At 42.5% G+C, this 15,616-nt stretch overlaps 1 protein-coding gene across 1 annotated transcript in view; it reads right to left on the minus strand.

Moving 5' to 3' along the window:
* SCN4A (sodium voltage-gated channel alpha subunit 4) overlaps window positions 1-15,616 on the minus strand; it is a 1,135,018-nt gene that overhangs the window by 228,075 nt on the left and 891,327 nt on the right. Inside the window, exons 21-22 of the mRNA XM_069238085.1 lie at window positions 15,002-15,124; window positions 7,870-8,148 (exon numbers count right to left, since the gene is read on the minus strand). Of these exons, the coding sequence (XP_069094186.1) occupies window positions 7,870-8,148; window positions 15,002-15,124 (402 nt within the window). The remainder of the gene's footprint in view (window positions 1-7,869; window positions 8,149-15,001; window positions 15,125-15,616) is intronic.

A 15,616-nucleotide genomic window follows, 5' to 3' on the forward strand; every position in this document is an offset into this window, starting at 1 on the left:
TGTTTAGGAGGACTGTACAAAGTCCAGCTGCCAACTACAGCCAATGATGTGACCCAGGAACAGGCAGCAGACGCAAATGGCTAAGGTAAGAAAAGGCCAACTTTCTAAAAGTGGCATTTCCAAAATTGTAATTTAAAATCCGACTTCACCATAAGATAGGCAGGGCAATAGCAAATTCCTAAAAGTGCCATTTTAAAAATTTAACATTACCATTAAAGAGGATTTCAAATTATATTTTTCAAGCCCAAACATGAAATCTTTACCTGCTCCCAATCAAAAGTTACCAGATATTAAATGTAATACAGCAACCAAATGTTATCTTATAGGAGGGGTAGTAGGAGAGCTTCACCATAGTGAAAAACAAATTTGGGAGCTCTTTGCTAACAGGACATGTAAATTCTAAAAGTACATGTCAGATCTTTAATTACAGTGCATCCTTCCCTCTCAGCTACCTTAAGGGTGATTTATATGTAACAAAAGGGGAGTTTAAGGCTTGTCAAGGGGGTTATTTTGACAAGAGAGACTGCATTCAGGCTCTAGTGAAAGACTTAGGACATTTTTAAGGGGCTACTTAAGTACGTGGCACAATACGTGCTGTAGGTCCACTACTAGTATTTTATTTGAAGGTCCTGGGTATACGGTATAACACTTTACTAATGGACTTATATGTAAATTAAATATGCCAATCAGGTGTAAGCCAATTTTATTTTTATCATTTTGTAGGGACAAAGCACAAGCACTTTACCATGAGTCAGCAGTGCAATAGTCCTAAAGCTAGCAAAAATTAATTCATGAAAATAGGATGGTGGCAAAAAGTTTGGGGGAATACCACTTTAAGGATGACAGGTGTAACATGTTTTATTGTAGAATTGTTAATGCAATGAATATGTAGAGAGTTTTTATGTTATCATTTCTTATGTATTATTGTAGGCCATTTGAGAAACAGAATTCTCATTGCTAGCATTGTGTCTTAGACACATGCGATTTTCAAGTATTATCCTCTTAAACATCTTGGAGAACAAGTACTGTTTTTTTAATGTATTTTAACTTTTAGCACAAGAGTAGAATTACTATATTAGAGACCATTGTGATGGATGAGGAATATTATGCTCAGGATACCTACAGGTTAGGAACATAGACTAGGGCAATGCACATAGAAAGCAGCATTGGAAAAGGTATGTGGGGTGGGTATATTTCTAGATGTGTCAAACATAAGTTTTTTTCTGCTTCTGGGAATTCTGGTTCAACCTATTACCCATCATTTCAGTGGTAAGTATACAACAGTGTTTAATTGGAGTGCTTTTTAAGCTATGGGGGCTTCTTTTGAAACACAACCTGGCATATATTCGTAGCTAACTGAGAATTATGACAGCAGGGATCATGCTGTCATATAAGTTTCTGTTTTGCAGTAAATGACATCTTGCCGATCTTGCAATTGCTTGTATGTGGTCATGAAAGAGGAGGTGCTTGTCAAATAGCAGGAATAAAGATTTAGGTGTGGTTTCTTTTTAGTGTGAGATGTCAGCATCTTTTAGTACTTCTGCATATAGATTTATATGTAGTGTTTCTTCTGATTATGAGAAGGAGACAGTCTGTCTTTAAAGTACTGCAGTTTATGTGGATTTGCTTCAAGTGCTTCATGTAGTTAAGACAGGATTTTTTTAGTTTCAGGCAAATTCAGATCAAGTCAGTTCTATCTATAACAGGATATCCATACATGCCAGCAGACCCAAATCAGGCCCTCCTCCTTTCTCTCAGGATCTATGTAATGGTGGCTTGAGCACAGATGCACGGTGGATGTGCACATCAGACACCAAAGGCAAGCCTCTCTGTCCTAGTCCAGGCCTAGACAGCGCCCAGCACCAGAAACTCTAGATCTCCACCTACCCACTAACTGGCCATCCTCCTAACCTTGGTTGCCACTCGCTGCACTGCTGCCCCATCGCATCACAATACAGAGAAGGGGAATTCACATGCACCTCCTGCAAGTTCTTATGCACTGTCCCACACCCTACACATACCACACATGCACCAACAGCACCCAACTCAGTCACGCAAACAAGCCTCCTGCCCAACCCAAACAACACACCACACTTGCATGCATGCTACTTGACACCCACTCGCTCACCAGACACACCACATAGATTTAGGGCCTACTGCAAAACCATGGTCTGGACCTGCTCTTCTCACAGAAACATGGTTAAACCTATCCCCGGCAACAGACATCACTACAACCATCCCTGCCGGCTATAAGGTCATTAGGGAAGACTGCCAGCACAAACCCAAAGATGGAGCACCTTACATTCAAGATACTCATCACAGCCAATTTCTTCCTGGGAGGAGTCCTTGTATACAGACCACCAGGACCCCACTTCAACTTCACCAGCGACATCACAGGCTTTGTCACATCCCTCATCATCAATGACAGCAACTTCATCCTCATTGGAGATCTTAACTTTCACCTACAAGACCACCTAAACCCAAACTCTGTGGCTCTACTTGAAAACCTCAGAAACCTTGGCCTCACCCAGCACGTTACTGAACCCACCCACACTGCCGGACACCTCGTGGGCCCGATTTTTTCCTATGACCTCGCACTCATCAATTTCAGCATAACCATCCCGCACCATCACAGACCTACCCTCACCAAAACTGCCCATGGCAGCTGGAAACACATTTCAGAAGAGAAGTGGGCTTCTGCTGTCTATGAGCACAAGCCTGAGCACCCCAGGATCCCCTCAAGAGCAACTCAATGGTGAAAGTCCAACCACAGGTCAGTTGGTACACAGAGGAAGTAAGGTTGATGTAATACCACTGCGAGCAACTGAACAGCAAGTTGAGACAACACAGATAATGACATCTTGAAATCAACACTACGACTATACCACCAGCAGATACAGAGCACTAAGTGTACGGCTCTTGCCGGCTGCAATGATGCCAGCAAAATCCACAGCAAGAAAATCTTTGCCTATCATCAAAGGTAATACCATGACTTCTGCTGCCTCCAGCGGCATCACCCCCTCACAAGAACTTTGCAATAAACTCTCAGGAATCTTCTTTAACAAAATAATCTCTGTATCAGTCTCTGGAATGGATCAGATTCCATGTTCCTGGCAAAGGACGCTAGTAAGTCCACTTAGGTCCTGTCAGTTCTTAGTAACTATAGGCCTACCTCTCAACTGCCTTTACCAGTGAAAATTCTTGAAAGATTTGTGAACAAGAAGTTATCTTCCTATCTGGAATCACATTCTCTTTTAGATGAAGCGCAATCCGCCTTCAGGCCTGCTCATGTCACTAGTACTAGTACTGAATGAGCTGCGGATGGTAGTGGACTGGGGTCAAATTGCGGATTTGGTTTTACTTGATCTATCAGCCACATTTGGCATTGTCAACCACAAGACACTGATATTAAGATTAGAGGTGTTTGGGGTGAGTGGTTGCGCACTTGATTGGATTTAGTGCTATCTGGCAGATAATCTCAAACTAGTATGTTTCCCCTTTCCTGCCTGCATTTAAAACAGTGGAACATGGGTGGTTTAGTGGTAAGTGCAACCTTTTTTAATATATACTTCTATCCTCTTGCCACTCTTATTACATCATATTGCATTAATTCCATTGACTGTGTGAATAGTGGTTGCCAACTTGTGGTCCCGGGACCCCTAGTGGTCCTGAAAGCCTCCTCTGGGGGTCTGTGACAGCTTAGAAAATTAGCTAATATTAACTGATTAATAATGGGTATACAAATAAAGTGGCTAAATGTACTGTGAAAATTTTAAAAGGTCCTATAAATGTTAAGGAATTTGAAACTGGAGGCTAAAAATGTAAATAGTATCCGCAAATTGATTCATGGGAGAGGTGCAAGTGCATCAAACAATCAACTGAATTTAGAAAAGCTCCATTCATCCTGTGTATTTTTTTTTTAATTAGATTTGTTTGTAAATGAAATAAAATGCATTATTTGTGTGTATGTCTGATGGAACGCTTCTTTCTGTTTTTTGTGTATTGTTTTGCGGTTCCAATAATCAACAATGTATAGCCCTGCGTCCCCGGCTTCCTGTAATCCGTCTGTGGAGGGTCCCTGAACTCTAATAAAGATTCAGTGAGGGTCTCTGGGTTCCAGTAATGATGAAGTGGGGGTCCATAGAGTTCATGGACTGGTGTTGATGATGCACAGCTAATCTTTACTCTGGACATAAACCAATGGTCAGCCTTCCTCTTAACTGCTGACCTTAGTCCAAAGGTGTCATCCACGGTTCACCATCTATGGGCTCATTTTGATAACAATCTAACACTGTCGGCAAAGACACTGGGAGTGCAGTGCATGATCTTGAGCAGGCTTGAATACAGCAATGCATGTATTACTTGGTTCTCCGAATTTCCTACTTAAATAAACTATAAAGTTCAAGCAGTGGCCACTAAGGTTGCTCTGAATGTCCCAAGTCCCTTTTTTTCCCTCTCGAGCACTGGCTGAGCTTCACTGGTCTTCAGTGAAGGAACAAACTGTGTTTAAATCACTATTGCCCTCATTATGACCCTGGCGGACGGCGGTATTATGGAGAAAAGTACTGCCAACAGGCTGGAGGTACTTTTCCCCTTAATATGACATTGGCGGTTTGGCTCTCGCTAAACCGCCAATCTACCACTCCGTCCGCCATGGCGGTAACAGCCGCCAGGCTGGAGACCTCAGTCTCCAGCCTGGCAGCCGTCACTAGCCCGCCCGCGGGATTATGACCCCATCTACTGCCATGGTTTTCATGGCCTCCTTACCAGCACGAAAACCATGGCGGTAAGCACTATCAGTGACATGGAATTCCTTCCCTGTCACTGATAGAAGTCTTCCCCACCCTCCTCCCCCTCCTCAGATGTCCCCCCACCCCCATTCTCCAGACCCACCCCCCAACATACATGCACCTTCATGCACCATCACCCACACTCATACACACACTTATACCCACATGCACCCACACATGCATTCATCCATTCACACACACATCCAAACACACTGACATACAAACAAGCACACATGCATCCACACAACACAACATACACGCACTCACACATACACACCCATGCCACACGCAACGCACACCCGCATTCATGCATACACAAACATACACACACACACCCCCACACACACACACACAACACCCCCTCCCCTGTTGTAGCACCCGACTTACCTGTAGTCAGGGGGTCCTCGGCAGGAGACGGGATGGTGCGCTGTTGCCAGCAGCACCGTCCACCAGCAGAATACCGCCAGGCCGTATCATGGGTCCGCCATGACCGTAGACGGAATTCCGCCATCCTTCTGATGGTATTCCAGCTACGGTCATAATATGGCGGACAGCTGGTAGCTACGGCGACGGTCTTTTGGGGGCCGTCGGTGTGGCGGTAGGCGTTTTTTACTGCCACTGTCATAATGAGGGCCTATGTAGTGATTTTAGAGCAATACAAAGAAAAGGCCCTACGTTTCAGCAAAGGAAGCTCCGTGTAGCAATGATTGTTCTGTAACAGGCAATTTTATGAGCTTCTGAGAATGCAAAATCAATTTTTAATTTATGAAACAAGGATTCAGTGTGTTGGGACTTTCTGTTTGCACAGAGATTGAGTTTATTTATCTGAAAATAATGTCCCTTGGACTGAGGTTAAGGGGCGCGACCTGAAGTCTTAGTTGCATTCTTGATATACCCAGTGTGCCTAGACTTTACCATATTGTGTCCAGTGCCCATAACTTTAATGAGGGAGATGCATTTTTATTGCTCGCTTTATTGTTGCTGTTTTATTAATTTTATTGTGTGGACACTGATGTACTTAATAGTGTGGATTTGACAGTAGTGATGGAAGGCAGGGCATAGAGAGGTTTAATTAAGGCAGAGACAAAACCTGTCTGAAATCCAACGTATTTGAAAGGCCACAGGAGGGACTGCTTAATCATGCAGCGCTGGTGGGGGAGACAGGTGGGGGAGACAGCAAATTAGACTTCAGTTTGGGAATAAATAGGTCAATTGACTGCTTTCTTGCACTTAGCTTTTTTTTTTTTTTTAGAAAATGAGGTAAAAACATTACCCAACCATCACTCGCAAAGCTGACTTACCTGGCTCGTGTAAGTGGCTTGGATAATGCGTTTAGGGTTGCAAGCAGTTGCTTTTTCTATTGCCTTTACCAATGCTTTTTTAAAGTAAAAGAACTGACACATGCAGCCATCTTGAAATGATATACTTTCTATACTTCATTTTTATATAAATAAGAGATGGCGTTACGTTGCATCTAGACGCAGTTTAACTGCATTACGAGGCAATGTGATGTTATTTGGAACCCTCCTGGACCCTCCTATAAATGAGCGTTACCCTCCAGAAAGACATACAATGGTCACCTCCCTGTCTGGACCCCATACCGGGCACACAGTCACAAACTTCAAAACTCTTTTGCAAACTCCAGAACAATTAACTATAATAGTACACAATTGTAGTATACCACTGCACCTCCCACCTCGCCGCCAAGACCTGGGACACCTTTCCATTGCTCCTACGACAGACCAAAGACCAGCTGACTTTCAGGAAGCGCCTCAAAACTTGGCTATTCAAGCAATAGCAGCACACCTCTCTCTGGGCCTTGAGACCCTCACGGGTGGGTAGTGCACTCTACAAATGTATTGATTGATTGTGATGTTGATATCAGTGTACACAATCACTCAGATATATGCTCTGATTCAGATCTATAGTTCATATATCTGCTTGAAAAAAAAAAAAAATTTAAAAAAAAGACTACATTTTGAAACTGCCCCAAGAGAGATACATTATTATTCTACCATTACAAGTTAGTGTCACATTGCCTTTCGATGCTGCAATCGTTTTGACCGGTGCTTTTGCAGTAAATAATAGCAAACTCATTAGTAGCATGTGGTGGGAGGCAAATGGTAGCAAGCCACACAAATTGTGTCCAGGAACCACCATGGAGACTGGACATAGTAGAAAACACGGAGGGGTGTGAGAGCATCAGTATTCAGTCTTGAGTTGCAAAGATATCCGAGGTGGGTGGAGATAGCTACAAGGCGACATGGGGGACACAGAATAGAGGGAAGGGGCAAGGGATGGGCCATACATTCCAGTTGAGTGTCAAAAGTGAAATTCCATAGAAACCTGTAAAAATAATAGTTCCCTGATGTCAGTTGTGGAAGACTACAACTCATTCATTCAAAACATAGCGAAACCAAAATGCTGAGCAGAGGTGGACAAACAGTAGAATGGTGACGAAAGATATTTAATCAGGAGCAGGGAGCTGTAACAGACAATCAAGTCATCCAACCATATCCAAGGTGCAGACCCAAAAACACTTTTTAAGCATATGTTTAAGAACTCTTTGAAGCATATGTTTACAGTATTTGTTACAATGATGTGTATGAAAGAAAGTTAGCTGTAGCACAACCGGAAGAGAATTTATTTTTTACATTTTGCTACAACATGGAGGATAATCTTTACACAGGTATATTGCATACACCCAATGTAGTTATTCAGATTAATCTACCATATGCCAGAGCAGTACATCACAGAAGCTTTTAAGCACAGAAAAGTATCCAGGTAAAAGAAGGTGTCAGTTCTAATTAACTGTTAAAATATATTATCTTAACACAATATTGAACTCTTCTATACGAGTGCACTGTCCACAATGCAACCCACGAATATCTGCTAAGGCTTCACCGATTAAAAACAGCAGCAGTGATATGTGTTACCTAACTACAAACAGAATCTAAATATGAACGTTTTACTAAGTCAGCTCAAGCAATGGTTGCTTACTCTACCCATGACTACCAGAGAAAGATGAGGACTGGTAAATAAGTTAGCAATGTGTCAAGGAAATAGTTAATATACTTACCACCTGCAGCAGAGAAAGGTATCCTAAGCCAACATTGTCGAAGTTTACTTTCACGTTGACCCATCGGACTTCCTCAGTAAAATTGAGGGCCAAACAATCTGATTTATTATTCACCACGTTTAATGGAAAGAGCTCTGAGGTTGTGGTGTTGATACATTTATAGAACTTCCCCGCAAACAAGTTCACACCCATGATGCTAAATATCAGCCAGAAGATAAGACAGACCAGCAGGACGTTCATAATAGAGGGAATGGCCCCGAGGAGAGCATTGACCACCACCTACAAAGGAAATATATCCTGGTGAGAATGTGGAAAGAAATGAAAACAATGTGTATAAAAAGTGCACGTTACACACCCAAGCAGAAAGCATGGGCTACGCCTTACGAAGCCGGAGTTCAACACATTTTTTGCTATTTTACAGTTGAATATTTATATTTAATTGAATTCATATTATTTATTACAACACGCTAATAGAGTTACGGCCTTGAGAAACTACCTGGTCAAGACCGAAGACATTTTCCAGATCACATTGTCATAAGCTGACCTTCCGTGGTGATAATTATAGTTTGATGTTCCTGTTTATGCTAGCCACTATCCCTTTGATTTTGTTTTTAGCCTGCTGCTACTAGTAATGTGCTCCGGTTTGCCACAGCCTTGTCCATGCTTAATATTTAACAACATATATACCTAAACAAACAAATATATAACCAAAATATATAGCTAGAAACTGACCTGATCTCTTCATTTTAGAAAGAGGTAACTTTAAACATAGAGAGGTCACTATATACCCCCTTCTTATCAATATTCGTATGGCTGTTGTTTCCATTCGTAAGCTTTCCTCACTGGCAAGTGTACTCCGACCGGGTATGAAAACCTATACCGAGGACCCAGGGTGCGATTATGTTATTCTGTGTCTGTGTGTTCTCTCTAGAGCTTTCAAAACTATCCAAATTAACTGGAATAGTGACCGCACAGTTCATGGAAGTCAACTGTCATCAAAAAGATAGGTATGACAGAATATATCTATATGTGTGCACATGCCCATCTCAGTCCTGGCACTTTTAGACTTTTGTGTAACCTTCCTCAATTCTATTGTGTTCAGTCTTCTACTGGATGTGACCCCTTCTCCTGTAAATGTGCCTTCCTCTGTCTTTCTACGTGTGAACATACATCCCCCGTGATTGTCCTTCCTTGTTTGTACTGCTTTCTGTGTAAAACTCATGCCCTAAGGTAACTATAACTGGCACCCCCGCCATACACAGTTTTCTCATCAATAGTTTTATTGCAAATGTTGCAGTGTTAATATCAATGATGCCATAGAAGGAGTCATCAATGATGTAATATGTAGAGTAATTAGTTGTGCACGGTGAGGGTGCAAGTTATACTTACATTAGGGTGCGTAAATTATAGATACTTGAGTTAACCATAATTATAACTGCTGAATATTTATTGTTTTGCGTGAGTAAATTCACAACCTAACCATAACGTCTCTGTAACCTTTGGTTTTTTTTTTCAGTGAATTTCTATTTTTTTTAGCACACACGTTAATATAATTTCCTTGGTTTGCTGGCCAGTGCTGTGCACCTTATTGAAGGGCGTGTCGTCTGAGAGTGGAGTCAGCACTCTCGGCCACAATTCACTCTCAGCTCCTCGTGAAGCATTACACTCCATGGTGCTTGTAGTGTAGTTTTATTAAAGTGTTTGTGTGCCCTGCAGCCTTGCTTGTAAAACAGAGGTGCCATCTTCAATTTCTCATTTTAAAGTGCATCAACATAAACATACAGAGTAGACTATGGGCCTCATTACAAGTCTGGAGGTCCATGGCCTGCCAGAATCGCGGTGGCGCTCGGACCATTGCCGGCGGTCTCAATCCGGATTACGAGTACCCTTGCCGCCAGCCTTTGCATGGCGGTCCCACCACCATGCAAATGCTGGTGAAAAGGGGGTGTCAAGGGACCCCATGGATAGCCCTGTAGTGCTTTTCACTGCCCGATTTACGGGCAGTGAAAAGCGTGACGGGTGCTGTCAATGTTGTGGTGTGTTTTCCTCTGGGCTGATGGACAGAAACGCTGTTTCCACCCGCTGGCCCAGCGGGAATCTTGTAATAGGTACCGCAGAGGGATGGCCGAATAGGCGGTCATCTCGACGCGGGTCTTTGGCAGGTGGCAAAGTCGAAATGAGTGCCTATATGTTCTGGCCACATTTTCACATTCCGGAATAGCATTATTGATGGTCAGGTCTGACAATAGTCTTCTCAGCTATTCTCAATAAAAAGTGCAACATTCATTAAAATAATTTAGTCCATGTGGGCATATTTTCACTAAGCTGTGCTTGCGTTATATGTTACATTCTGTTACTTATGCATACCATCTCTCTTCTGATTTACTAAAACCAAGTGCATAACAATATATTTTGTTAAAATGATTAACATACAAGCCCAAGTCGACCTAGCTAACATTGCTGTATTTGAAACCATAATAATGCACAATAATGCCCAAATGGCAATTTCAGACCTCAAATATGCCTAAATTGATCTTCAAATCTTAAAATTATTAATACACTCGTTCTAATCAATATTTTTTGCCAACATCTTATTCAATTGCCTGTGCTCATACTCACATTAATGCTTATAGCTAATACTGTGCAATTAAAACCATTGTAAAGTGCAATCATGGCCCTGGGGGGCAAATCCTAACCTCAAATATATGTCAGATGATCTTCATACTAACCTAATACCTTGTATGCCTCTAAGCCTAGGAAGTGCTCAAACTCAAGTGCTATTCACTAAAACCATTTGTGCAATAAAAACTTTGCCTACTGAAACTTCTGCTTAAGATAAGGTGAGGGGAATCGCCTACTTTTTGTATTACCTTCTTCTAATTAAATCATTTGCTTCTATCTCAAAGGTGGGTGTCCAAATCTTCCTCAATAATTTGAGTGATATTGTTTCATTTATATTTTTAATGATGTTATAGCAGTTGTAATGAGTGCTGTAATGTATGGTCTAATTAGCAATGCATGGGGAGGGCACACATTATAATTACCTTAGGGCACGAGTTATAGTTAATTGAAAGAACGCTAACTATAACTGCTGAATTTCTATGGTTTTGTACAACTAAATTCAGAACCTAACTATAATGTCCCTGTAACCTTTGTTTTTTTCAGTGAATTTCTAAGGTTTTTTAAATTCTATTTCTTAACTATAACATCCCTGTAGCCTTTGTTTTTTTCAGTGAATTTCTATGTTTTTTTAACGTAAAGTAATTTTCATTACTATGCATTAATCCAGCCACCAACATGCATGGACTTTGACGGTCAGGCCCTGCACCCAAACCCTATAGTCACCCAACCCCGCATGGCCACTCTCCACTGCACAATTTCTGCCCCGGGGACCCCAATGCCCAGGGCTTGGTCTAAATATTTAGTTTTTTGGAGGGGAGGTGGGCCGCTCCCCCACAAGACGATCTCGGCCCCAGAGATCCCATTCCCCGGGACCCCACCTAAACATTTAATATTTTTTTTAGGGGAGGGGGGCTGCGCGGCCCCCTCCCCCAGACTGATCTTGGCCCCATGGACCCCATCCTCTGGGGCACGGCCTAATTATTTATTTTTTTGGGAGGAGAGGGCTGCATGTCCTCCCACCTCCCCAGGGCTGATCTTGGCCCAGGGGACCCCATCACCCAGGGTCCGGCAATATGACCTGGGTGCCCCCCAGGACAACCAGGGACAGTGTTGGGGACATAGGGGGAGCCTGAAGGCCCCATGGTCACAGCTGACTTCCCTCCTCCTGTGGGAGACAGCACTGCTCTTACATCTGCTCCCTCTATGTGAGAGTAATTGTTTTCTCTGTCTCCTGGCCTGCATCTTTGCAGGCAGGCAGACAGAGAAGACCTCTGCTCTGATGAAGGGAAAGCTGTTTGACAACTCTCCTTTCATCAAATCAGAGTGTTTGCTGTGGCTTGGTGGCAGCTTCAAAGCTACAGCCAAGCCACAGCAAACAGCTATGTCCTGGGGGTGGGCACCCTGGGACATAGCAGGAGTCGGCCCTGGGGGGTGGCAGTGCCCAGGGCAATCAGTGGCTCCTTGTGGAGGGCTGCATGGCCCCTCTCCAACATGCATAGCCTCAGGGAGGTGGTGACACCCAGGGCTGTAGGGGTTCCGAAATAGACCCCCTATCCATTTTTACACTTTGCCCCAGGGAAGCATAGTATTTCAGTTATGTCATGGAGGTCCCTGGGGCTGAGGGGGGCGCACAGTCCCCCATATAGAATTAAATTATATTATATCCCCAGGGAGGTGGCTGCCCCCAGGGCTTGGGGGGAGGCACACAACCCCCTGCATAGAATTAAACCATATCATAGACCTGGGGAGGTGACGGTCCACAGGGCTGAGGTAGGCCGGGAGGGCGCCCACATTAAAAAAAAAAAGAACAATGACCCGAAACCTGGCTCACCTGGGGGATCATTAAAAATCAAGCGTGGGAGCCTGCACTTGTTTTTTAAAATATTTTCCTGCAAATCTGCGACAACGTTGCGATTTTGCAGCAATTGTTTTTAAAACCATGCTTTTTGCTCTGGTGGAGTCCCTTTGGCACCCCAGCACCAGAGCCAAGGGGTCAGGGTGTCCGTACTCTGGCCCCTCTACTTTTTATTTTCACTCAGCTCAAGCCAAGTCACAGGATGGCTGCCAACACTTCCTGGTTTGAAGTGTTGGCAGCCAATCAGAGCTGTGGCTTTCCAATCATTGCGAAGGATCTGCGTCCCTAGATATGCAAATTTATTTTCCCTTTACTTTCTCAAAATCTACTGAACGGATTTAAATCAAATAAGCAAAAGCACAATCTGTGTCCCGAAAGCTAGCTTTCTGCCAAATTTGGTGGTATTCCGTCCAGTGGTTTGTGCTGTAGTTGTGTATATCTGTCCTATGAAAATTAACATGGGAAACACAACTTTTTTGACCCCCCTTTTCTGGGCCCCTCTTGACAGATCACCCCAAAACTTTCCATGCACAACAAGAATCACTGAAACACTTAATTTGGAAAATGTTGTTAAGATTCGTCAAATGGTGCCAAAGCTATAGGCAAGTCCAAAAAAGGTTTTTTTATGGAACCATGGTCCTAACTATAAACACCTAGTGGTGACAGCCAGTAGGTTTTATACATATATATATATATATATATATATATCTCAAAAACGTTATAAAACAGTTTACCAGTATTTTTGTGATTATTTTGTTAAACTGACTGCTTGCCTTTCCCAAGGTTTTTACACAGGTGACAAAACAAGTTATTGATTTGTAAAAAAAACACATAGAAAGGAAAGAATTGGCAAAAAGAAGTTGAACAAGTCCCAGGTGGGACAGCATTACAGACTGCTGTTACTTGGACTTTGTTTTTCTCCAACTAAACTCCACGTCCCTAGTCACCTCAATCAGTTTCTTCTTGATCAGACTCCCTATTACACAATCTAGAATACACCTTATTCCACAACATCACCTCTTCAAGCTCTTTATCCAGTTAGCACCTTCCTCATACAAAGGTCCTCCACATTAGGGCATCCATCCAGCCTTCATAAGAAGGGTCTTGTTCCTCAACCAATCCATGGTTATTGGTCTCATCATTAAGACAAAAGGTAAAGCCACTAGTTGGTATTTCGCATTAGAGGCAGTTGCAATTTACAATGCATTAATGACAGGTCAACTGCCCTTCTGACGGCAGTCCTATCAAAGTAATTGTGTGCTACTGGGATTGCCATACCATGCGGACAAAACCAGCATAATGCGTAGAGCACTGAGGAGAGCCCCTCCCCCATTTTGTTAGGTAAATTATAGGGAGGAATGTTCTATGTAAGACATTATATTGGATGTAGCAAAATCTAGTACTGCTTGTTACCAAATTATTGAAGAGGAACGTCATCCACTCTTCATTTTCTTGTCTTTGCTTTCCTAGATTCAACTCCTATTTTGTCTGCATGACCAGGTCTGGACCACTCAGGCTCAGCTTCATTTACAGACGATAAGGGCCTACTTTAATTCAATAATGCATATATATTTACAAGTCTGTTCATTTGAGGGGTCTGATCTTATCACTCCAAAAGGTGTGCAAAAAGAAATGGCTGGAACAAACCCAACTAATCCAAACATTATAAGTAACCCACAGATAAGGGGGGAGGAATTGTCATGCTTAACCCAGAACAATATGATGATGTACTTCGACAACTAAACAGTATAAGATATTATCCTAAGCTTGCTCCTTCTCATATTAAAGGTCTTGGTCGCTGGAGTAGATGCTGATGTTTGTACACTAAGTAATAATATTCGAAATCTGCTGTAAGTAGTCCACCCTCTTTATATGGGTAGCTTAGTTTAATTCTCAAACGTGAGATGATCCTCATCATCAAAGTAAACATGCGATATTGTACAAGAAATCGGACATTGCTCACTGGAACCTAGGCAGCAAGTAAGCGCCTCCATCTTGACCTATGCAACTTGGCTTATCAATGATAATGACAAATTCGTTCAGAACATAATTGACTTCTGTCCTGCTATGTTACGGGATACAGTCACCTTTTCAGTGTGAGCCACCTGAATATTTCATAGCCATAGGTTACTAGACCATTCACAGATCTGGTAGATCACTATCCCTATGCACAACTGAAGTCAGCCCTCTCTAGTTCTGATGAGTACAGCACTTAATTATTTGTGCATAGGGATACAACATGTGTCTGTGTGCAGTTTTTATGCTACTGCTTGCAGTTTTCGTTTCAGGTCTATTCCACAGTAAACAGGAGGGGCAAGGGATACCTGTCTGGTATCGTGATCAAGTTCCCACCTGTCCAATATCGGATGGATGCACTTAATTCTGGCCCTAACCCCAGAACGTGACAAGCGTTTTCAATACCATATGTCAACATTCAAAATATTTACCTACAAATTAATCTAGATAATTACCCTTCTTTCTGCAATAATAAAACCCCACATGAAACACCTTGCATGCAGCCCTACCCTTTGTAATCCGTAAAATGGCCCTCTGTTTGGCTAAAGGACACCAAGGACATTGGCTGCAATAATTTGGGAAGCCATAGTGTTTTGCCTATCACTTTATGTGTCATCAGATAACGTATGACAAACTTACCCTCATGCCTTCAAATCTTGACAGAGCTCTTAATGGCCTAAGGGCCCTCAGTGTCCTCAATGACTTGATGGGTCCAAGTTCAGAGTAGCCCAACCAGTTTGCTGTTAAACTGATAAGTGAAACCTGAAAAAGATGGAGGCAATGAAAAACCCAGAAGATGCATTTACAGAAGAAACATTTCAATATATCAATGAACCAAAAGTATTAGCAAGTGTAGGAAGATGGATTGAAGAGGCACGGGGTGGAATCAAGAATAGACAACCTTAGTATTCAGCAAACCTGACAATCAGCAGTCCTGGCTATGGGCATCTGAGAAAAAATATTTTGGGCTCCAGCACTTATTCTTTCACAAATTGTGATAGGGATTTTGGCAAGTGAAGCTATGAAAGTCCCAGTTCTGAGAAAACTACAGAAAAATATAACATCCTATTGCAACATGCCTTATTAATTGGCAAGTGTTACTGACACACACAACGCTTAACACCAGCCAAGCCTCCATCTCGCCTTGTTCTTGAAGCCTTTCACTCCCAACTGTCATTTTCCTTCTTTCTGTAGTATTTCCACACATTCAATGTGTCTTTTGAACCGCTTTTATGAAAAATATCTGTACTGAAA

Source organism: Pleurodeles waltl, chromosome 6 (genome assembly GCF_031143425.1).
Source record: "Pleurodeles waltl isolate 20211129_DDA chromosome 6, aPleWal1.hap1.20221129, whole genome shotgun sequence".
NCBI lineage: Eukaryota > Metazoa > Chordata > Amphibia > Caudata > Salamandridae > Pleurodeles > Pleurodeles waltl.